The sequence below is a fragment of the Sinocyclocheilus anshuiensis genome, unplaced genomic scaffold, assembly GCF_001515605.1.
Source record: "Sinocyclocheilus anshuiensis isolate Anshui unplaced genomic scaffold, SAMN03320099.WGS_v1.1 scaffold773, whole genome shotgun sequence".
Lineage (NCBI taxonomy): Eukaryota > Metazoa > Chordata > Actinopteri > Cypriniformes > Cyprinidae > Sinocyclocheilus > Sinocyclocheilus anshuiensis.
Window position 1 is genome coordinate 2,011,242 of NW_015539930.1, and position 25,757 is coordinate 2,036,998.

Sequence of the window (25,757 nt, forward strand, 5' to 3'; positions counted from 1 at the left end):
GTAAAATAATGTGCTTTTTGAACCTTAAACCGCATAAACACGTCATTACACCAAATACACAAAATAATGTTCTTTTTAGAAACATCATATGACCCCTTTAAAATTTGTGAGATTTACCCAAAAGGATTCACACATATGAACCAAAACAAAAACAAAGCAATCCCAGAACAGTCCATCTATTCAACAGACTGCAAATGCTAGCTAAACATTTATCATGCTGATGTATTTACCCGTGTTGAAATATGCAGAAAGACCCATGCCCCATTTTGCACAAGAAGAGGAAAATACATGCTCAATCTACCGTTAATGGAGCCAGTAATTTGCTCTTTCTGGTGCAGAGATGCTTGTGTCACAAAGAGGCCACTCAATCACTTTGAGAGCAGCAGCCCCAAAACCTGAGAGGCTCTGGCTTTGACAGCCATTGTGGGCCAAATAACAAGAGCAGCTCCAATATGAGCTCTCCAGCACAATTGCCTCTTTACTAAGCAGAAAATTCCATGCTCAGCCAACCGGTTCAGGTTCAGACCGTCGACTTTATGAGCTGGAAATCCAATTGAGATTAAAAGGGAGCTGGTTAATTATACGGCAGTATTATACGCAAAATAATCTAAAAGACTAAAAAATAATAAATAATTATATTTTAAAATGCTTTCCAACTGAAATGTATTAAAGAACCAATACACAAGTACTCTTCAGCCTTTTATTGCAGAAAAAGCAATAACATTTAATCAGGGAATGATTGTGCATTTGCCGTACTATTGATGTCACCATTTGTCCCACACATCCCATATGTGACATGGTGATTCCCGCTGTAGCAAGACATGGCCAACGTGAGGCTTTCACAGGGACTCTCTGTTCCTCGTCTCTTGACCGCCGTGGCTTTGTTCAGGTCACGCTGGCTGCATTAAACACTTCTTGGCACTTTGGTGGCTCTGGCTCTCCAGTTTCCCTGTGTGAGAGAATGGGGAGGGGTGAGGTTAATGGTGATTCAAGTCCCAGTGACCTTTTCAAAGCTCCCTGTCAAACAACGAAAAGATGCCCTGCTGAGGTGAGGGCTGGGATCAGGAAAATAACATTTATGAATCTGTTTACACACACATTCACACTTCCAACACCTTTTTCACACTCTCTCATCATACATAGAGGGATTGCAGTGCTGTAAATGTCACACTAACACATGATTACTCAGTGACAGGTTTAAATCTAGATAATGCCTTCACAGAATAGTCCATCTGTTGCATGTGAAGAGCAAGAAATTCTAGGAATACTGATTCACAATAGGGTTGTGACAGTGAGGAAATTTTCCCACCGGTTAATCAACGTGTGACAACACTGGTAATACCGGTATCACCGCGGGGGCGGGGCGTTCCCTCTTTTCCTCGCTTTCCTTCGCTTTTAAATAGCTTGTAAAAGCGGCATGCACATTTTACTTTCACTTTCAAATAGCAGCAATTCGGAGTAAAGCAATTGTTTGCCAATTGTTTCGAATTAGCGGCAGTTTGGCATCAATTGCTTGAATGCAACAACAAAATACAATGTCAAACTCACTTTAGCGTATATAAAGCACAGAACTTTTATTAACAAAACAAATAAAAATACACCATGCTATAGGGCAGGCTATGCCTAATATAAAATAACAAATAACTTACATAAAGTTTAAATAGGTATACAAAACTGGAAATAAGTAAACATGTATAATATATAACCAAATAAATAAGAAATGTAGAACGTTTATTAAAAAAACGAGTAAGAAAACTCAGAGGCACGGCATACACCTTGATGTCAAATAAAATAAATAAATGACACAAAGTTTAAATAAAGTAAAAATCACCATCCGCGTTCAGTTTTTAATTGCAGCGTCTGTTCTTTTACTGAACTAAATTATTTTTTATTACTATAAAAAAATCAAAACGACAGTGGGGGTCGGTGACGCGGTGGGCAAGTGACGTAACCAGTGTTGTGGCTTAACACCGTCAGCACAGTCTATCGCGGCAAGCCTAATTCACAACCAACTAGCATTTAGAAAACAGCTCTGAGACTTTTAATTTTCTTCCTAGAATGCTGTGCAACACAATTTATGTAATTTGTTACTGAGAAGACAGTACAAAGTTCAACTGTTGTACAATGTACGGTAGTACCAACTGTAGGGATGTCAATAGATTAAAATATTCCATCATGTCTAATTTTTTTCTCTCTCAAATGTTTAATGTCCAAATGTCTTTTCTTTCCAAATGCAGCTTTAATGCATTCTGTTAAACTTGTAAGGAAATAAATAAGTAACAATGGAGTTTTATAGTTGCTACAGCAGTTTTCTGGCATCTTAACAGTGTTTCACTCGTAGGTGGTATTTCATATTTGTTGAGCTTCGATAAATAACTTTCAACATAAAAACTTTAGTTTTGTTAAAAGTCCAATTTGGATTGAATTTTGTCATTAGGAAGTTCTTGCTCTCGTTGAGGAAAACAGGTGAGAATGAAGCAATTCTCAAATTAGGTGAAAGTGTTACCTGCATAAAAAAAAGTTATTAAACATTTAATTCTTCTCAATTTCACAGTATAGCACAATATTATTTGTAGTTATCCTTCAATTCCAATTATTTGCAGAAAGCACAGAGTTGCACAAATCATTCTTCAAAAGAACTTAAAGAATCAAGAAATCTCAATTTCAGGCAAATATGATCTGTGGGCTAGGGTCAGTTTTTCGGTCAGATTCTTTAAGGGTGAGATTTTTTGATGTCTAATACTGCATTACTGTGGGTACGAGCTGCCTGTACAAGGCTCTCAGCAGTCTTCAGTTCTGAAACTGGAGCCACTCAATCGATAGGAAAGGAGATGATGCTGACCAGGCTGGCATCTATTCTGTGGGAAAGCAAAGACTTTCAATTCCACCCTTGATCTTAGCTGGCAGCTTTTTCAGATGATTTGGCAGCATTCAGCACAAGATGCACCGCGGTAGCATCTGTCAACCTCTGATTGCAAAATATGGCTCACTTCAAACAACTCATACTGATGAAAACTGTTACCTGACCAAAATCTGTCACGTAACATGACATGCACTAAAACCAGCTTATCAGTTGTTGCCTTTTTGTTTGACTCTAGGAAAGCAAAAATCTGTAAACAATCTTTAAGAACATGTATCTGAAAGCTATTTCAAAGCACACTGTCACAACGCATTAAGAAGAGAATTTCACACTGCCAAGACATGAATGAACAGAACAGTTAGGTCAACAACAAAGAGAAAAAGTATTTTTTATATATATTTTATAAAACACTTTTTTTGACAAACTGAGCAATAAAAGCGTATTTAAAATCAGTCAAGACTAATCCAGGATACATTTTTTATTCAAAACTTTAAAAGATAAACATCACTACCAGCGGTGTAATGAAGCAATAATACTTCGTTACAGTACTTAAGTATATTTTGGGAGTATCTGTACTTTACTTGAGTTTTTATATTTCAGCCAACTTTTACTTTTACTCCACTACATTTCCTAATTAAAATATATACTTTTACTCCGATACATTTCCCCGAAGCATATTCGTTACTTACTACAAAATAGTCAGAAGAAAACGGACTGCAGGAAAGAACACGGACTGCAGGAAAGCAGGTTTGACGAATCAGTGGTCTGCCATCTGCAAGTTAGACTCTGTCATGCTCATGTGCAAACAAGTGCACGCACAACCGCGGATGATTCATTTTCCACTCAAGTCGAGTCTGGGGTGTGCGATACAGCATCGTCTGCGATAATATGGTAAGTGTTGTTTTAATGATGTGCGATCTGACATTATCAAGTAAGCTATATCACCAAATCACACACAAAGTGCACGCACGTTGATTTATTAGTCTGTTAAAAATCAAAATTCCAGGCATTCTAAATTGTAGATGCCAAAAAATGCTTCTGTATGCTTTTTATATTTATATAATTTAATATAGTTAACTTAATCTATATCACACAAAGAGTACAGTTTTTCTGCAGATATCAGCACGAACAATTTTTTACAAGTTCAGTGTTCTAAAGCAATAAGTGACTTACATTTTAGACATAATATTGCTTGTTTTTGCTCAATTTTGCTAACGAATATAGTTCCAAACAAAGATCACACAGCACTCTTTTGCGTCTCTGAGCAAAGGACGGTGTTCACTTATTGAATGAATCAGCTTTTTGAATGAATCGGTTAAATAAATGATTCAGTGATTCACTCATTAACACAGTCAAATGCTTTGTATCTGAATGAATCAGTCGTTTGAATGAATCGGTTGAATCTCAATGACTCACTCATTAACAGTCACTTGCTGTCACCTACTGGCGGTTTTAATTTCACATTTCGACAATTTTTTATGTTTTAAAATAATTTCAAATAACAGTATTCAACGTTTTATGTTAAAAATAAAACATTATTTATTTATCTGTAACTGCAGGTTAAATGCATCCATGTACCCTCTGAGATAGGCCTACATTAAACTGTGTAAATACATCTAAACGCTATTTCAGATGCAGATTCCAGAAATGTTTTCTTATGATGGAATGAAAGACACTAAGTACCGGATGAAGTGCTTCTTAATCATACCCAAAAATACAAAATGGAAGAAAGAGTTCAAACTGAACACAATATTGCTACTCAAGCTATATATGAACATTTTTTATATACTGTATATTTATTTGCTTCTTTTCCATTTTGCAAGTAATGCTAAAACACTGCTGGTCACTTTCAGAAGTTATAGTGATTCTTTATTTTCCAAGAAAGAATGTGAAACAAATTGGTTATATAATTTTCATTTTTAAATATTTTAAAATATAATTTAAATTGATTTTACACACTTTAAGCAATATCGTATCGCATATTGAATATCGCATTTTTTAACAAGGTATCACATATCGCATTTTTCTTCAATATCGCACAGCCCTAATATAAACGGTGACTTCAACTTCTACCAAAGTAATTTTCTGGTAGGATATCTGTACTTTTACTCGAGTATGGCTTTCAGGTACTTTATACACCACTGATCACTACTCTATATAACTTCAAAGACATGTCACAGCACAAACACTTTTTAATAGGAGATGCACTTCTGCAGCAAATGGTTGCGTATATGCAGTGGTCTGTTCAACTTGTGCACTATATTCTATATTCCTATTTAAAGTGATATGATAGATTTGTGTGAGAAACTGACTGAAATTAAATTTGTTATTCACCAATAATCATGTTGGTTGTGCCACAAGGCTCTGTCTCTGGCCCTTTGTTGTTCGCCAAGGTAATATTATGAGGAAACATGACATTAGCTCTTACTGATATGTTGATGAAACTCAGCTTTATAATTTCTCCAGACCACATGACATTTCAGTTATCTGAGTGTATTAAAGATGTAATTACTGGATGGACCATAATTTTCAATACAGACAAGATAATACAGAATTTTAATTTTCTGGTTTCTCTTTAATCTCATTAAAGCCTTGATTACATTTAATGGCGTTTCACTTATGTATCCACAAAAAAACTCAAATGCCAGAAATCCAATGGTATTACAAATGTTCAGGGTGGATTTCATTGTTGGAGATCCCCAAAGGAACAGTACAGGGCAAAACATTTTTGTTGTTCAATCATATCTGTTCCTGAAAAGGCTGTTTGTCTAGTAGCCAAGGGCAGTGAAGGGTGGGTGGAGGGACATCAACACATGCACTCAGTGGGGGTAATAAAGACAGACAGCTGGAGCATTGTGATAGCTCTAGAGGTATTATCCATGTTAATGAGTTAAGTTGAGCTTGAATAAATGACCAGAAATAAATAAAAATGTAATAAAGCTTTATTTTGATGCTCTATTTGTGACATTGTCAAGTCAAAGTTTAAGAAAACAAATCTCTATTCACTTTAGAATCTGACAAACTCTGAAGGTCTCAATCATGGATAAAGCACAGCAGAGCCCAGGGAGAATCACATCACCGTCTGGGGAAATCCAGCTTGTTTTTCCAATCTAACTTAAGGTACCTTAATGATTAGAACATGTCATGAATGCTCACAGACACTTACAGCTCCCTCAGTGCATAAATTCGATGCACACAAGTCTCCTGGAAGGAAGAGAGACTCAGCTAATTTATTTGTATAGAATTTACTGAACTACTTCTTCCCTTGCTGTAGAATTGGACTAAAATGAAAGGTATGAATAGATCCGCATGGAAAGTGGGTTTTAAGTGTTTTAGAAGAAGGCTTAGACTGCAACACTTTTATTGGTAAAAGAAAGTATGAACACATTGCCCAAATTATCTACCAAACGAACATGAAAGAGGCGAGCAATGAGCAGAGTTTTATGAATGAAGTCAGCCAGAATTCTGTGGACATCTAAAGATCATTCGGCTAAATGTACTTAAATACAGTAAAATGGGTTTGTCCATTATCAAAATAGCCAAAAAAATATCTAAAGAAAAAAAACAAAACAAACATCAACCCTCTACATTGAGAGTAAATCACTCGCATATGCGACTAAATCTTCACTCTGGGCGACTAAATGATGTCTAATATTAGCCAATGGCTAATAAATTCTTAGATTTTACTTGCCAGTGTGTGAGTTGGATGCTGAGTATAAGTTTAGCACAGATATATTTTCATTCGCTAAACACTCTGACTGAGTGCTTCAGAGTTTCACTCTCCGTCAAGCAATCTGTGATATTTTTCCGTTCATCTCAATGGATGCGCAGCACACCTGTGTTTGTGTATTTGGCGTACCGTAAACTCTAGTGTGAAGGTGCACGACTCACTGTCGCTTTCTCTCACTTGCGCAAAGTGAGAGAGAGAGCAAGCGAGAGTCTTACATAACATGCAGAATTGATGCGCTACATGTAAACGATATTCTTTGTTGTTTTCCTGTCAAATAACTGTCCTGCTTGCCTTAGAAAACACCACTAATTAAGTGAACAGCAAGCACTTGAACAAGCTTTTAAGAACTTCCGGGTTCTCCGGTAGTGGGCGGAACTAATGCGCAAACGACAATCTCATTGGCTGGGTGTCCATAGAGGGTTGAACATGCATGTGTCAGGCAACACGTTGAACATTGTAGAAGATGATCATTTTAATATCTGCAGAGCTTTCTGTGGTGACGGATTTCATGAAGACCTGGGTATGAGGGTTAAAGCCGAGAGTTCCATAAAATCCACTGCATTTTCCCATTTGAAATGCAAACCAACACACAGAGACCAGGACAGGTATGCAGAGGAATCATAGTTATTGGTCCGTTGAATCAGGGACACACTGTGCTTACAGCACTTTCCCTAATATGCTGTGACATTAATCAATTCGGTAACACTTTACTTGAAGGGGTGTGCATAAGACTGACATGACACCTTCATAATCATGACATGACACATGTCATGAATATGAAGGAGGTTTTATGCATGTTTATGACAACTGTCATTAAGTGTCATTCGCTCAGTTGTCATTTTTTATGCAAATATGACATTATTTGACCTAACCCTACCCCTACCCTTACCCCTAACCATAGCCCATAACAAAGACATCTCAAACAATGTCATCTTTGCATTAAAAATTACATAACTGAGCGAATGACACTTAATGACAGTTGTCATAAACATGCATAAAACCTCCTTCATATTCATGACATGTGTCATGTCATGATTATGTAGGTGTCATGTCATGATTATGAAGGTGTCATGTCAGTCTTAAGCACACCCCTTCAAGTAAAGTGTAACCATCAATTCCACCTGCCATGCAGAGTTTGGAGTTTACCGAAACAGCCAGCTGAGGATGGGAATTTTCCAGACACGTGAAGAAAAAGACAAAGAAAAGAGACCGATGAAAAGAAAGACAACTCAGTCCTATAAGCTGCCAGGGAGCTCCAGACCAAGAGAAAAATCTTCCAGCCACCAGGTCACCCATACTAATGGGCCAAACAGAGAAAACAGATTAATCCTGCAGCCATTAATAATTCCTGCAACTGTTCCCCCCGAGGCAATTAATCACCTCCCCTCTCTGTCAGCACAAGAGCCTGGGGCTATGCAAAGATCCAGGGCTACTGCTGGAGCCTTGACTAAACTCATTCTCAATCACAACCATACTCACTTGGCTACCTAAAACAGGGTAGACATCATAAACAGAATCTAATGAAATAATGTACAAAAAATCACTATCTATCTATCTATCTATCTATCTATCTATCACAGAAAAACATGCAAGTATGGAGTGCCAAAAGGTTCTGTCTTAAGGCCCTTTGTTGTTGTTCTTGTACATGCTCCACTTTAAGGTGATATTAAGAAACATGCTGGTGTTTTTGCATGGTACTCCAAGGTATCAAAGAATACCATGGTATTATCATGATGCCACATCCACAATATATATGGTATTGCTATGGTACCATTGTTAGACTCTCGTCAAAAGATTAGAATTAGGCACGAGTAATGTTTCATCCCTACAATGTTATACACAATGGTAGCTCTAGCTTGTTCACAAACTACCAAAAACTACCATGTTATTCAGGTGGGTTTCTCGCATCCACAAAGACCAACAATGTTCAAAACATTATAGTACCACAGTAGACTGGTTTTGAACAAGCTACAGATACCACTGTATATTTTATTAAAGCTGCCTCTTTTAGGACAATCCTGCAACACAACACGAGTCAAAACTAAAACCAGGTGAGAAAATCTCACATATATGTTGTTGACAGTAACTCAATAAAGCCTTTGGAAGAGAGATCAGGCAGATTCTCTAAGCAAGCAGTGTAGCACAATTAGTCACAGAGCTCTTTACATGAGATATGATGGCTCCATTATCATTCATTAATGAGAAACACTTGAGTACATGACCGCTCCCCCACACTCAAACACTGCTGAGCTCTCTGTTCCACTTCTCTCCTGTGAGGGGGAGGCAGGGCAAGAAAATGTTCATTAGCAGAGCAGCGGCAAAAGAAAGCAGATGAGAGAAAGGAGGAGAGAGAAACAGAAGGGGGGAATAAATTGAGGCTGATCTGGTGCTCCGTTTTTTTTTTTTGAGGCGCTGAGATTTGCATATATGTGCAGCAGTGCAGAGGGAGAAATGTGTCAGCACTGACAGCTTCCTGAGAATCTTTAAGCTCGATGTGGGCGCCTCTCTTTCTCTCCCTGAGACCGCAGGAGCCCTGCTAACAGCCGCTCAGGGGTCAGGACCAGTGGCTTTGTGCTCAGCCCTCCTATGGCAACCCAGCAAAGCATGTTTAACGGTCAGCTCAAGTGCAAAGCTGCTCTCTGGGGGGAGGGCAAGTTGAACCTTCCCTGCTGCAAGGGCAAATGGAGACACGTGTGTGTGTGTGGGCTGGTACAGAGCTAGACCAAAAGAGAACAAATGAAGATGGCAAGAAAGACATAATCACATACTGTTCATGCTTGCCAACATACCTTATTCGGGGTAGATTAATATTTAATAGACAGCACAAAAGCTGGTTAACTAAGGATATCAAGGTGGTTAAGCTAGTTAAGAACCTTGGTGGGGACAGCAATCATGTCAGGCTAGCAAGTAAAGGGTCATACAATTGTGGGGGTTGGGATGATCGTCAGGTCCCTACCTTTAAAAAGCTTGACCTAACATCAGCACAGCAGTATCCCATGCGGATGATTCTGCTTGTCTTTTCAGCAGGGAAGGGATCCAAACCTTTCCCGAACATAATAGTGAGAGTAGTCAAGCTCAGTATTCGTCAGCAGACACACTGCTATAATAGTCTCATGAGATATAGCCCAGCGCACACACATGGATCTGAACCCATCATCGTGCATGCAAAATCCATCATGGTTTGTTCTCTGTTACAGTTTGAGACGTCAGAGTGAATGGCTCTCTGGGAGAAATCATCCCCACTAACTACCAGGGGTCCTCTTCTTGTTGGCGTGAGTGAGTCACAAATCAAAAACCAGCAGGAGAGGTTTTTCCGAACACTTCTCCAACTGTTCATCTTCCTGCAGTAATTTCTGTTAAGCATGAAAAACGACAGTAAAATAAACAGAATAACTGCACAGATTTTGCACTAGAAGTTAATCAACTAGATTTTTACAGTTATTTAAGCAGTTTTTTACCATGAAATACACGCTATTATGGTGGGTTTTAGCACATTGCTATACAGTTGCTACAGTATTCTGGGTGGATGTTATGAGTGTATTTTGCAAAGATGTTCTTAGCAGCTGTTAAAGTCGGCATTAATGAAAATGTAACCTCTCTATATTCTCTATATTAACCTCTCTCTACATAAATTTAACCTCTCTAAATGCGTGTTATTGATCATATTGTGAATGATTCATCTATCCTTAGGTTTCATTTTTTAAACAGTTGTTTTGACCTCGTAAATTTGAATCAAAATCTCCTAACAATCAACTGCAAGCTTGCATTAAAATCTACCTTCATCCAATCAACAACCAAGGGACAGAACCAATTCCCAGCACTACATTTTCCCCCCTTTTTTCGATAACCTATTTTCACATGTACAGCAAAACTGGGAAGAAAAGATCTGTCGTTGCTTCATCATGAATTCAACATTTTGCTATGCTGTTGCTAGGGTATTTTGGGTACTTTTTAGGGCACTTCTATGCAGTAGCTAAAGTGTTTTGGGTGATGTTTAGTGCATTGCTATGTAGTTGCTAGAGAGTTCTACATGTTATTAGTGTCTAACATGCTGTCGTTAGGGTGGTTTTTTTTTTTGAATGGCCAAACTCTAGATGGCCAAGAATCCCTCCTTCTATACAATGTAACGAGCTTTTTACACCTGTTTTTTTTATCCACAAGGTAAAAATCCTAAACCAGATTGCTTACAAAAGTAACAGCACACCTCTCCTCAGCAAGGCACATGATTTAAGGCATAAATTACTGTCTGTAGCACAAACAGAATGAGTTATGCACTTAAGTTTAACACTTAGATTTAGGGATATGAACAAACTCCTAATCCCCCATATGAGCAGTAGCAATAGTCCTGCTTGCCTTAGAAAACACCACTAATTAAGTGAACAGCAAGCACTTGAACAATCAATTACCTGCAGTGTAATGGCAAGAAATCACATTGTGGTGCCTGTTAAAGACTATAGCTCCTTTGATAAGACCTTGAGAAAGGTAACATAAGCAGTATTTATAGCCCTTCCTTGTGGGCTGAGCACAGAGCAGGGGTAGGACAGGAAGCAGTTAATGGTGTGCTTGTGCTGGCTCTTTGGCATGCTGGAGGGAGAGTGACATTGATCCACCAGCTCCCATCCATCTGTCTCCCTGACAGAGGTAACAGGATTGTTAATAAAAATGGAAATTGAGCTGCACTACTCCCTCACACACAGACACACACTCTCTCTCTCTCTGTCCGTAGCCAGGGCTTGCGCTCAGCTGGCTTGCTCTGGCTGACATCTCCCTGCAGAGGCTAAGCACTGGTTGCACTCCCCACCATGGCTGTGCCTCTAAGCACAAGCCAGAGAGTGAACACACACACGCACACACACTCAGCTATATTACCTGGCAGCGGGGGAGGAAAACTGATAAATGGTTGGTTGTCACGACATGTATTAAAACATTTAAGGTTAACAATTTAATACAGCAGGAAAATGACTTAACTCAATTAGGCGTCACTAACACTATATAGGGTTAAAATCAGTAGACCGATAAGGTTTTTTTTTTTCTTTCTTTCTTTTATCAAATGGCTGATGCTGATATGCAGAAAGGATTAGTACAGCACAGAAAAACTCCAGGTCCAAAATTTGAAAGCGCTAGTGACACTGCTTCTATTTTCTATCTTTCTATGGTTTGGTGGAAAGTGGAAAATAATGGGCTTAAAAGCTTCGCAAAAAGCAGTTCTGCATTAGCTGTGATAAGCAGCATTTTTGCAGCAAATTACCGATGTGGATTCATGTCTTTCAGGAGTGTATTTGAGAAGGCAGTCATTTGGGACTTTCAGTAGGAAAGATAGACCATAGCACTTAAAAGTGCAAAACTTACAGTGATGGCTGCTTAATTTTCTGTAAAGTTGCTTTGCAACGATTTGTATCGTGAAAAGCTCTATACAAATAAACTTGAATTTAATTGAATAAAGCATATCACGTAATTAATTCAATTAAAATGAAACATTTTATGGACAGACCTAGTGACTACTATTTATTTTAAACCGTGCATAGTTTTGTTCATGATTTTCAAGGAAGAGATGATGTCAAAATATTTATGGTGGGACTGGGCTAAATGGAGTAGCTTCCAAATCATGCAGGTTCGCACTACACAACATCAGGAAGATCCGACCCTTCCTAACAAGAGCACGCAACACAGCTTCTCGTCCAGGCTCTTGTCATTTCTAGGCTGGACTATTGCAATGTCTTCTGGCTGGACTTCCAAAATGTGCAATCAGACCTCTGCAAATGACTCGTTTTCAATGAGTCTAAGACAGCCCATATCACACCGCTTCTCATCTCTCTGCACTGGCTTCCAGTTGTGGCTCGCATCAAGTTCAAGACATTGGTGCTTGCCTACAGAACAGCCACGGGCTCCGCACCCTCCTACGCGTCTACATCCCCTCCAGGAGCCTGGAGTCAGTAAACGAGCGCCGGCTCATGGTCCCCATCTCAGAGAGGCACAAAATCACTCTGAAGGACGTTTTCTTTCACTGTACCCTGTTGGTGGAATGACCTACCTAACTCCACCCGGACAGCCGAATCCCTCACAATCTTCAAGAAACAACTGAAAACTCATCTCTTCCATAAGCATCTAACTGCATCCTCCTTATGATAAATCACTTGTTGTATTCTTCAACTGTAAGTCGCTTTGGAAAAAAGCGTCTGTCAAATGAATAAATTTAAATGTTCCACCACGTGAAAAAGAACTTGTGCCAGAATAAATGGTCTTAGACATCAACAACAAAAGATACTAGAAGCTCTCTCTATGCCCTTTTAAAAGAAGCATTATTATACAATTAATGGCATTTTATTGTTTTAATTGTTTTTCTCTGCAACCCTATATAATAAGACCTGCAATCCACTGCTGGGTCGTGATACACCAGATGGAAACCACTAGGCTATATCCCATAACTTGAAGATAACTTAAAGATTATAAATCGGCTATCAGTATAGGACACACACAAAAACAGAACAACAGTTATATTTGTAGTTTAAAAGCACTATTAATTCAAGGGACAGGAAAGCAGCAAAGGATGATATATATTGCTTGTTTGTTTATGAGGGTGAGGATCAAGGATAGATGATTTTAGCCCACGGAGCCGGTCTAAATGTGGATTCACACAGAAACTGGGTCAATTTGGCTCCCAAAAGGCTGTGCGCACAGACAGTGGAATTAAACGCTCTTGGTAATCATCAAAATGGGATCTCGGGTTGGAAGGTTATGTGTTGGGTGTTAAGGAATTGACTGGCACGGTAACTGTGGACACAGTACAGAGATAGAAGCTGATAGAGCATATTCCAGAAGCTCAGCTGGTTTGCTGGAGTGCAGGGAAGAATAAACAGAGTGACGTGAGGCAGAAAGAGCTCAGCAGACTGAGTGCTGCCTCATTGAGCAGTCCTGGAAACCTGCCAGTCTAACTCCACAAAGCATTAATACACGCAGAGTCCATCCGAGGAGTGTATCGCACACCTCTACGCAGCCACTGCTTTTACAAGTAAACGTGTCAGGAGCACTTAGCGATGTATGGTTTCTTTTTAGACACAGAGCCATGGAAGCACTGCAAAAAAATCAGTTTCCAGTTTACTGTTTTCCAGTAAAAATATCTAAATGGTCTTATAACAATACACATTTAATAAAAAAACAATTGCATAGGATATGAGAAAATCATCCTTGAAAATCATTCTTGAATTTCTTATCTTGCTGCCAAATGGCTTTTTACCATTTTAGCATAAATCTAACAATTGAATGAGGTTCATGCTTAAAACAAAGCAAAACAAAACAAATTAATTCAAGCATATATTCTCTAAAAACATTTTTACTACTGATTCATAAACTCCCTGGTTCTTAAAGGATCGTATTGCCTTCTTGAGCAGTAAATGTTTTCCTCCTTTGTAATAATTGCGTAGGAGTCTGAGTTGTCCTCAGTGTGACAATATGGATCTCAAAATCATTTAGTTACTTCTGGAAAGGGTTCAAATATGCAGAAGATGCTGGAAACCCAAAGGACCTGGAGAATTTCTCTGAAGAATAGTAGGCAGTTTAACTGCACAGAACAAAAACAAGGGACTCATGGGGGGAAAAAAAAGTGTTAAAATTAGTAACATTTTCCAAATTCTGCAAGCTCTATATAAATTGCAACTGTATTCATAATTTTAAACGTATATAAATGATTATGTATAAACGTACCTAAAATTCATTTGCATCTCCAGTGCCACCAAACTGAACTAGAAAAAATAAAGACCTTTCCATGCAGGTTCTTCCTCTCCTTCCACCACTTCCTTGCCATTCACACCATTTAACAAAGAAATATTAGGGACAGTAGGGAAAAAAAATGGGAAATAGGGAAATAAAATGGGCAGTGAATGCCAATCCACATTGACTCAAACATTCATAAGGGTGAAATGGGCTTTTAAATGTAAAATTGCCACTTCTTTTCTTTCTGAGACATTATAGGAAGCAAAACAACGTAAGACACGTCAGAAGTCCTCACTGGGGCCACCTCAGACTCTTCAAAAATGAGTGCTGCTCTCAAAGTGTGAATCTTATAGCCGGCGAACACAAAGCCTGCGGGGACTCAGTATAAACATGAGCACTCAGGGCCTCTTCAGCTCACAGAGAACTAGTCCATACATGGGGAGACAGGAGCGAGGGCCCCTCCCCCACTCGCTGTACATCACAAAGACGACAGAGCTGGCTGCTATGTAGGGGGTGAGCAGATCAGACTGCAGATTATCCTGCTGAGAGAGGTCTGGGCTCAGCCGAGGTGGCTACAGACAGCTCTCTGAGTGTAAATACACTTCTTTCAAAAGCACAACAAGCTCAACAAGAGCTATGGAGATTAAAACAAGCTCAACACAAAGCCGGGGCTAGCTGTGGGAAGCACTGAAATGTAAAACAAAGAGTCATTCTAAGCGCTCTGTGATTTCACCATGGTTTTTATCAGCACACTTTCAAGGGCACTGGCCCGAAATATTGTAGATAAGATAAAGATCTGATAATTACCATGAGGAAGTGTGTGTTTGTGAGCCTCGTCCCTGTAGAGCATACTGGGAAACATCAATAGGAAATGACTCTAATTATCAAATGATCTTTCTCTAATGGTGAAACGGTTGTGATGTAGTTAGTCAATTGTAAATTACTAATTGTGGGTGCCACGTACAAATTTTAACTGCCATTATGATGTTTGTTAAAACAAACAAAAAATACTTTATAACAAATGTAAATGTTTTGTCTGCAAAATGTTTTATTTGAATTTTATTTTATTTGAAATATTAGTTCTCTTTTAGAACTAGAGTTCTAGCAGTATTAACTTCTAGTTATACATTGCTGACGTAATCCTTGATGGGGTATAACTGCATAGAGAATGTTGGTACACAATTCTAAAACTTTATACATACTAAGATGAGAATGGCATTAAAGTCTTTAAAATATAATTTTGAAAAAAGTGCATATTTTAATGTTTATTCTTTTTGATGTCTCATAGACTTCCATTGTAAGTGCATTACATTAAACATTTTTTTGTTTGTTTTTAAGCACCAAGTGATCATAATTTTTCTGTGGCAAGCAATTTTGAACCTGGAATCAAACCGGAACAATGCTGTTCTATAATATTTTTCATGCCAGCTGTAACATTTCAGCCACAATTATTTTTTGTATTTTTTTATTTTTTTTACCAAAAAACAAACAAATATTAAACATTTTGGGTCATGTTTCCAGAACAGGACACATGTAAGCTGTCAATACCAGAGTACAAACAACTTAAAGGCCATAGTGGAAACAAACAACTGAAGCACAATGATAATGTGTTTGAGGCCAGGAAAAATTTGTGTCACTGTCTGAATGGCTAAATAGTTTAGGGCCGACAGTCGTAGGATGATTTTTCAGCAGTGATCCACTCTCTTTTGTCGTTTTGCTCTGATGCTATAGACCTTAATGTGTTTAAAACAGGAAATCCAGCTTGAAGTTGAACAGCTGATGCACTGCAGTAGAGAAGCACTGGCTTTTCCCTCCAGAGACAAGCATGAGAGCATTTCCAAATATAACCAAAAAGCTCTCTAATTACTGCAGTCATGATCTGGGGCTGGATCTTCAGTTCAAAACACTGTTTGATTGCTTAAGAAGGACACCTTTTCAGTCTCCTCTGCCACACTTCAATTATGAGTCTGATTCAAATGGAAAAGCACGTCCAGTTGCTTTCAAGTACTGGAGAAATTCTACGAGACTTTCTCTTTGATTGTGAAAGCCCAATTAGAGGAAGGGAATGCCTGCCATGCCAGTCTTGTTTGCAGCAGCCTTTTGGGGAAATTCCAGCCATATCTCAAGGCTCTCAAAGCAACACATTCCTCTTTCAGCTCAGGCAGTGGCTGCTGTCCAGGTAAAAGAGAGATAGTAAACATTAAAGATGACTAACACCAGTGCTGACTCTTTTTCAAGCTACCCAAATGATGACGAAATGGTTTCACAGTGACAACCGTGACATTCAGCGACTTTTCAGTAAGGTTTAATAATCAGCTATGCAGCCAAAAAAGGGGACACAAATATTATACAATCTAATCAGGCATGATGTGACCGTTTTCAGTGAAAAACAAATTTTTCCATCTACACTGTTAGACATTTCTGTAATTTCTACCGTTATTTACTGTATATCCCCCAGTATAATACTGCAAATTCCATTTACAGTAAGTAACTGTAATACCCTTTGCATCATGGGAATTTTCTGTGCCGTCAAACTCCACATACAGTGACTTACTGTATTTTTTAAAAATTGCTGTATACTACTGTATTTGCCGTAACGGCCTCTGTGGCGCCATTCCATTGAGGTTGTTTTATTTTCCTCACTTCTTACATTTGGATTGACAAGATTTGTCCTGCACCATGTCTACAACGCCGCAACAGCTTGGGACAGACTATACTGGACGTGTTACACTGATTATAATGGGTTCTATATTGTCTTTTGTCGCGTCGCGCCACTCGCATCCGAGGAAGACACAGAACCCACGGTGCAGCGCCGCGGGTTTTGCCCAGGGATGAACCCGCGAGAGTGGAAGAGTTCCAGAGAACATCCGCGCTGTGTATCGATGCACCTTATGAGAGAATAAGACCAGCAAGCAAGGTAAAATATATGTATGTATGTCTGTGTGTGTGTTTTTTCAGATTTTTGCACACCAGTTAACAAATTACCCATTAACATTGAGGTAACTTTACCAAGGTAAACTGCGCTGTCCTTTCAAATGACTTTGTCAGCATATTGAATTAACGTACCGAATTTAAATGATTTTTAATGAGCAACGCTTATCTTATATTAACATTAAGTTAACTAATGTGAAATTTTGTTCAGGTGTTAGTTAATGTTGGCCAGTAGCCTATTGAGAAAATAAAACCATAGGTTAGCAAGGTTAAACTAGTTTTATGGCTATCTGCCTTAGTTTTAGAATTAGTTTGTTATAGTTTTTAATGGAATTTAAGTTTTACTGCATTTTTTGTATTTGTGTTTTAAAGGCAACTGCAATGAAGCATCAAGAAAGACATGAGCATGCCAACCACCCTGAGACTGATAATTCAGGTAAGATAACAAATATGGTTTTGAGAGGTTTGTGTATTCTATATGGGGTTTGCCTTTTAAAAGTGTGTGATTTCTACTTTTTGTTTTTCAGGGAACACATTTCTGTCACTAACAACGTGGATGGTGAGCAAAGGTGGTGGCCACGTTTTGGAGCAGCACCTGGGTTTTGCAGACGGCTATGTATTTCTTTTCCCATTATGTTTTTGTTGCCTATAGATTTTTTGTGAGGATAAATCCAGAGAATACAAGTTGCTCTCTCATGGTTGGTTGGGACAAAAATTTATTTTAACAGAGACAATTTATTTCTGGATGTTTTATAAAAGTTAGCAGATGGGCCAGCTGCTCAGAGATAAGTGCACATTATGACAGGAATATGCAGAAAATTGTTGGGTAATAAAAGAGTGTGAAGAACTTAAGCAGCCAAAGCCCAACTCACTAAGGTGTGAAAGCCATGGTCAGCACATGAGTTCAGGGTCAAACAGGGTCATGCACAGACATTTTGAGGGGCAGTGGCCCAAATCAAGAAAATGGCACCAAGCTTCCCCACCCCTGGCCAATTTCAAATATACAATCCCCAATTTGAAGCCATTACAATACATCTTGACATTCACTGTATGCGCGCACACACACACACACACACACACACACACACACACACATATAATAGCACTCTAAAATTATTTGTTACCTGAAGGTGTCAAAGAAGTTAACTGGTCAACAATTTTATAACTTTTCCTGTTACAAACATAACATTAAAATAAGACTCAGATTCTTACAGAATCTACACTTTATTCTAGAATCTAGACTGTTAGGATCGAAATGTAATTGAAATGTGTAAGGAATATAAGTTCACTTATTTTTGGAGGGTAAATCTTAAATTGCAGAATAATAAAATTCCAGAATGACAGTTTTTTTTTTGTGCTGCTTCATAAATGTCTCTATTGTAAAAGATCATGTTGATAAATTTCTAGTTCTCTCACTAGTTTTCTAGCAGACTAATAGGTCCTTAATGCAGTCTGGTAGCTAACATTTAAATAGTTTGGTTCTGTGTCTGCTGTAAGCAAGTCTTGCAGAGTGCTATCAGAAACCCTCCACCTCCCCCAGCTCCACCTGTCTATATGCTAAGAGTAATTTCACGCATGCCATTCACAACAGCATCATAGCAGATTTAGTCCACCAAGACCAAATACTTTAACATTGTCATATCCATTACATGCTAAGCTATTCTGAGAGTTGTCATGACAGAAATATATTTATAGTCAGTTTTTGTGTTGCAGTGCATTGCCTGCAGACAGTTATATATCTGTGAAAGGCAAAGTACAATAATCAGAAGAATAGGAGCAAATCACTACCTATAAAAACAAACTCCATCACAAAGTAGTTTCTGCAGATGCACAATAGACTTAAATGTAAAATTAATGTCGACACAATGTAGTGAAATCCACAATCATACAGTAATCTACCCTGCCTGCTAAAGGGGCACCTCAGCCACAACCCTGGGGTCAAAGCCCTGGCTAGACTTGATTTGAGAGTAATGAGCATATAAGCCACGAAAATCGATCCAAGCATGCTAACATCGAGATGATCAATCAGGCAAACTGGACTGTTTGAATATCAACACTCTGAAACATTCAGGGCATTCAGAAAAGGTATGATGAGCCCTTACTGGGATATTTAGCACGAAATGTCAAATTTAATCAAATTATTTAGAAGAAAGCAGACAGGCATTTTTATTTATATCAAGTTTCAGACAAAGTTTAACTGTAAACTGGGTGCCAGTTAAAACATCCAAACACGAATCTACATATTCTACTAATTTCCATGTTGGAGCTTGTCAACAAAACTAAGAGCATGTTTGCTGTACATAATACAGAGCTGCTGCTGTTGGTAGGTCAATGCAAGGGAGTGACTCTCACTGCATGCTGAGTGCACTTGCAGCAGCAGCCAGGGCACCTAGGCTACATATGGTGGGGAATGTGTTGATGCAATATTCATGGCGAGCATGAGAGCAGAGCACAACACAGCACTGAGGACTCTCTGAAGTCCCTTTCACACTCAACAGAACAGAAACATAGCGTGAAGGAAAGGCATGTGTGATGGACAGATGCTCTGGCCTTTCACATGAACACCAGCAAGCTTTATTAAAGTTGTGACCGCTAAGCAAATATGTAACTATTTGTCACTGAATTTCTTGTACAGATTCTTGGTATAAAGATACTGAAGTTAACTGACAGCAAGTCATACCAACATAAAGTATACATCAGGGTATCTGCAGGATTTATAAGCTCAAATTTAAGACTTTTTAAGACCTTTTTTTAAGACCTGCACAAATAAAATTGACTGTAAAAAGCATGATTTACGGTTCAGATATAGGTTTTCACAAAACAATAAGTTTTATAAAATGATAAACTTCACATCTCAGCCTTTAAACCACTTTCAAGAAAATGGATGAGTCAAAAGTTTCAATTATTATATTAATTTAAACAATTATTAATTATTGTTATATATATATATATATATATATATTACATAATTATTGAAAATGCAAATTCATTCTCTGGCAGCAGGTGACTCATTTGGAACGGCAGATACAGTGGGTACGGAAAGTATTCAGACCCCCTTAAATTTTTCACTCTTTGTTATATTGCAGCCATTGATATTTCAGTTTTTCTTTTTTAATAAATCTGCAAAAATGTCAACGATTCTGTGTTTTTCTGTCAATATGGGGTGCTGTGTGTACATTAATGAGGGAAAAAAATTAACTTAAATGATTTTAGCAAATGGCTGCAATATAACAAAGAGTGAAAAATTTAAGGGGGTCTGAATACTTTCCGTACCCACTGTATATTGCAGCTTCCCCGGAAACTGCAGTACACAATGCAGCACTGCACCTGACTTTGAAACATGCAGCGCTGATGTTTGTTTAATGAAATCATAGCCTTTTGAAGTTTAATCATCACATTCAATTTGCAATTTTCATCTTTCCATCCCCAAATTTAAGACCTCTTGAAATCATCATTAAGACTTACTTTCTTGTACCATTTAAGACTTTTTATGGCCTTAAATTTGAAAACTAAATTTAAGACTTAAGACTTTTTAAGGACCCACAGAAGCCCAGATAAATATACACAAGGTTTCACAGCGATCCTGATTTTACACAAGTCTGCCTAGACAAGCCAAATGTTTTTTCCACGTTCTACAACAGTGTACGTCAAGCAGTGTTGACGTATAGTAGTATTGTACTTCTCCAGTTAGAATTGCACAATGAATTAATGGTCAAGGGATAACCCTGTCTTTGTTTTGAAGCCACTTAAGGAGTAATGCAGCATGAAGAGGGAAACACCCACTGATTTGAAGTGGTTACAAAAAAGCTATCATTTAAGGTGTTGTGCTTAGCAACCTAGTATGTGATGTATGTTGTGATAGGGCTGCGGAGAGCAAGGAAAAACAATGAAAATCAGTTGAAGATAGTGTCTGGGTATATTGCACAATTCAAATTTCATATATATCCAATGCATCCAATCAAATTCTGTAGTACTTTGGAGCTTATTCACCTGTGATTTGGTTACTCAAATTTGGAAAATGCCAGAAAGGACAAATCGTGAAACATGCCCTCAACCTTAAAAAACCATTAAGAAAATTACTTAAAGGCAGAGCGAGTGATTTTTCAAAAACACTTTAGAAAACTGATTCGGGCCGAATCGCAAAACAAACTTGTAGCCAATCAGCAATAAGGGGCGTGTCTACTCGTGATGTGGAGGAGAGCGCGTTCAGTGCATGGGACGGACATTAGCCGAGCCAGCGACAGGAAGATAGAGATGGCGGATAAAAAACAAAAGAGGAAAACGCCTGCGGAACGATAAGGCAAGAAGTAGGACCCGTGTAAATATCGGATCAGCTTTCCAGCGCTGGAGAGAACTCAAGGAGCGGAGGCCTGCGATCGGACGCCGAGGTTGCTTTGTTTCTTCTCAATAGGTGAGTAACACCGTGTCTACAACAGCTAAAGTCTGCCTACACTGGACGCGATCAAACGACCGTTGAAAACCATTTGAAATTTGTGTCAGCATTGCAATATGTGTATATGTGGGGCGGAGCTATCAAAATAGGGGCCAAGACCCTTTTGGGGTAGGGGCGTGTTTGTTTTGGTGATTTCAAATATCAACATTGGCTACCAGAAATCACTTACTCTGCCTTTAATTTAAAAGGGAAACGACCCAAACTAAATACAGCCTCACTTGCAAAAAACATCTACAGTAATTTAAGCTTACACTTAGAAACCAAAATCCTATCAATGTTCCTATTATTTCAGTCAACAAACATTTTTTTCAATATGGCAATTGAAGGAAAAACTAGGGAAGAATATTTCAACATCAAAGAAAAAATAAAAACGTAACTGTGAGTTTAAATTTAGCACTAGTCACATTGTAAGATATAAAATAGCATTTATGAGTTGAAGCCCTACTGCATTTTTTTTTTAAATATTTGATTCTTTTTTTAAGAGAAAAGCTTCTGTCAAACTCAAAAAAGTGCTCAAGCAATACTTAAAGATGTAAGGTGCAAATGAGCAACAACAGTAACCAGAGACCAGCAACTCGACTTTCATCTATGCACACAGTCTTTCCATTTACTCCACCATCTTCCTCTCTCTCGCTCATGCATTAATTTTTCAAGAGCTTAAATGGCCATCTTGGCAGAGGCTGAGGGCACAGAGTCAAGGGTTCCTACTTCCAGTAACAAAGTAGTAGATGTATTTGTCGACAGATGAGCCTGTAAAAACACGCTTGACAACACCAAACCGAGACCTTGTAATCTTTGTCATCATATGGTGTGGGACTCCAGTACTCCCACACTGTTGCTAGTGCTCTATTGCAGTTGGCTGTTGTCTAAATTAGGATTAAATTAAGATAAAGAAGAGGGCTCCTTGCCTCATATCATTATTCATACGTGCTGCAGTGGGAAAATTAAACCTCAGACAGCATGAGAAACATGGGAGCAGCTGGCAGCCCGCACATAGACACGATCTCCATCGCTCTTCTCTGAGGACTTGGGCTCTCTAAGCAGAGCGGTCATTACTGGTAACAAATGGAGGGCAACGTCATGCCAGATCACCACAAATCTGCCTCTCAGGACCACAGAACTACTGCCATTCTGTGGGGGGAGACATTAATGGTGAAGTGTCTTTTTTCAACGCTGAAATACTTTTCCGGCGTAATGAGTGGAGACAACCAAGTAAGCCATTTGTAGATTCTGGTGCTTTCCTGCTGTGACGCTGGTTGGTTTTAAGGGGTCCGACATGTTAAGGCATGAGTTTGAGCCAGGACAACCAGTTTCTCTGAACAACTGAAGATGGGGGAGGGGCTGAAGGGGCAATAGGAGTGACTTGGTGTCACTAGGATGCAAAAGTTTAATTTAATCTTTATTAGCGATTTGCTGATTTGATACTCAGGATCGGTCCGATACAGACCGATCCTTGACGGATGGAGTATCAGTCAGAAGGGACCAATCCAAATCCGAAATGGACAAAAAAATACTATAAAAGCACTATACACATTTTCATGTACTATACTCAAATTCTACTTAAGACAGCTTTATTTGAAAAACATACATTATATTAGGTTGTTAAATTTCTGTTCTTGGAAACTATTTTCTCCGTTGCAGCAGTCAAGTCATTCTCCATTCAGCATTCAAACAGCATGTTGCATTCAGCTACGACAGTCAACACAGTAAAATTATTTTCAAGATGTTCCACTATATGCATAATCGGAACATAAAGGTCTTTTGTTTAAAAGGACTGTATTTATTGGTGATTCTGAATGGTGTGGTACTCGCTATCGGGTATCTGTTAGATGAGAGCATTGAGAGCATCTAGTTACACAGACAGTAACTAGAATTAAAAACCTTGATTAGAAAGGTTCAGTGCACTGCTGAATAGATGCAGTACATTAAGTGTTGCCCACAATCTTTCCTTTCGTTGTGCTCTAATCATTTCATAATAAACCGTGGTTTGCCAGTCAAAAAAGCGATGTTGCTTTAAAGCACATCACTATGCCCTGAATGTCCATTAGGACATTGGAGCCTTTCATAGTTTTGTTTTGTTTTTTCTCCACATTTAAAGAATCCAAGGAAAGAGAATTCCAAAGAAAAACCATTTATAGTGTGTATATTTAGGTAGTAATAACTAACACAAATGTATTGTTCATAAGATTTCAAGAACACTGATACACCTGTAACACGTAAAACATAATTTGCAATTATGTCTTTTTAAATAAAGATTTTACATTAACACCAGTTTCACCATTAACTAGGTGGAAACCCTCACAGCTGGGCCGCTGCTTTTAAACAACGTAAAATATCCAAGAAAACTGTGTTTAAATAACAGGACCTGGGTCTCATTGAGTCATTTATTTCATGCTAGGCTGAACTATGTTTGAAATGAGAGCTACATCTCTTTCAATTCTTAGCCAAATGCCAACCGCATTCTTGGATCATCGCTTGAGTGCGCAGGACCTTCAAAGGCTTGCTTGCTTGGTTTTTTTCTGGCACTCAGTCTCCCCCCATTCCCTTTTCACATACACATATCTTTTATGTGTTTACGTAGTACTCTTTTTAAAAGCTAGCAAGTCTTCTTAGCACTGAATGGTTGTATCACAGAGACAGATATACAAGCGTATTAAACCGCTTGTTGATATTTTGATCACACACCACGATACGAGTGAACAACCCTGTGTGGAAGCCTGGAAAAGTAGTCAGCAATTAAACTCAAACTCTATTCCACATGGCCTCCAGGACACCTCTCAAAGTAGACTACATTTGTTTTCAGTTACTAAGAAACATTAACAGATCTTATTCAGGGTAAACGCCACATTTAATGTGACACGAATGAAAACAAGGCTGTGAGAATCAGAAGTAGGAATGTGAAGAGTCCATTCGATGGGTTGTGTGGTCTTAAAGATGCCATGAAATCCAAAAGTTTTGTGTGTTAGCTTTGTGTTAATGCTAACAATTTATAATCTTTCTACATTTGCACTAAGGTACACAACGATACAACCTATTAAAATTACTGTATTTTTCAGAGCCTCATTTTAATTTCTGCCAATTTCTAAAGTAAAAACTCAGTCAACCCAACAGTTTCCCAAAAACTCTCTGAACATGAAAATGTTACATAATGTCTTATGGTCACCCACTTGCAAAAGGGGGTGGTGTAGTGAGTACTGGACGGCTTCTGGCTCGAGCCCCATAAGGAACGAGCCATGAACCGACATCACTGTGTCCTTGTAAGGCACTTAACCCAAGGTTTCTCCAGGGGGATTGTCCCTGTAATAATATAGGGACACCATGATTGTGCCAAGTAGGACAAGTTCCTGGAAAAGCATTAGGTTAGAGGAGTGAAAATTCAACACGCTTTTCCATCCTTCCTCCACTTCCTAAGAATTCAACAAGATAGCCGATATATTTAGATTGTTTACACATTTTCCTGTTGTTTTACAATTTCTGGATTTGCCATATAAGAGCAGAAAACAAGACATATGCTAGGTGCTTGATTTTAGGATTACTTTACATCGGGGTTAGGACTAAATTCCACTGACAGGAATAGGGCTGTTGCGATTCGTCGATTTTATTCGACTATTCGATTTTTTAAAATCCTCAACTTAATTTTGATCGCGTCGACTAACCGGCAAAATACCGGAAGTGGCACATTTCACGGACGAGAATCCATAAAACAAATTATTTGACTGTTTCCCAAGGCTGCATGATATATTAAACCCATTTAAAAATCATAATTAAGCATAATTGTGAATTCACAAACGCTACGATTTAATTAAATAATTATATGCGATGCAGTTCTAATACAGTATATTAGCTTTAATTATTTACATGCGTGTAGGTTAAGTACATGCGTCACACAGCGGCTCCATTCACAGTAGTTCCACAGGAACTGTTATCATTTACATGTGTGGAGCGTCTCAAACGCCATCTCTGCATGTTGTTGTGAGTTTGGGTTTATTATAACGTTCATCTGGGAACGCAACATGCGCCATTTCATCAGATTTGTAAGGTAAATCATTTATAAATCTACGCAAACTCAGGAG

The 25,757-nt window shown here is 38.5% G+C and overlaps 1 protein-coding gene across 1 annotated transcript in view; it reads right to left on the reverse strand.

Moving 5' to 3' along the window:
• Positions 1–694: 694 nt before the first annotated feature.
• The window catches only part of trip4 (thyroid hormone receptor interactor 4), a 72,200-nt gene continuing 47,137 nt past the window's right edge, over positions 695–25,757 (reverse strand). Inside the window, exon 13 of the mRNA XM_016483983.1 lies at positions 695–949. Coding sequence (XP_016339469.1) covers positions 891–949 — 59 coding nt within the window. The 3' untranslated portion in view covers positions 695–890. The remainder of the gene's footprint in view (positions 950–25,757) is intronic.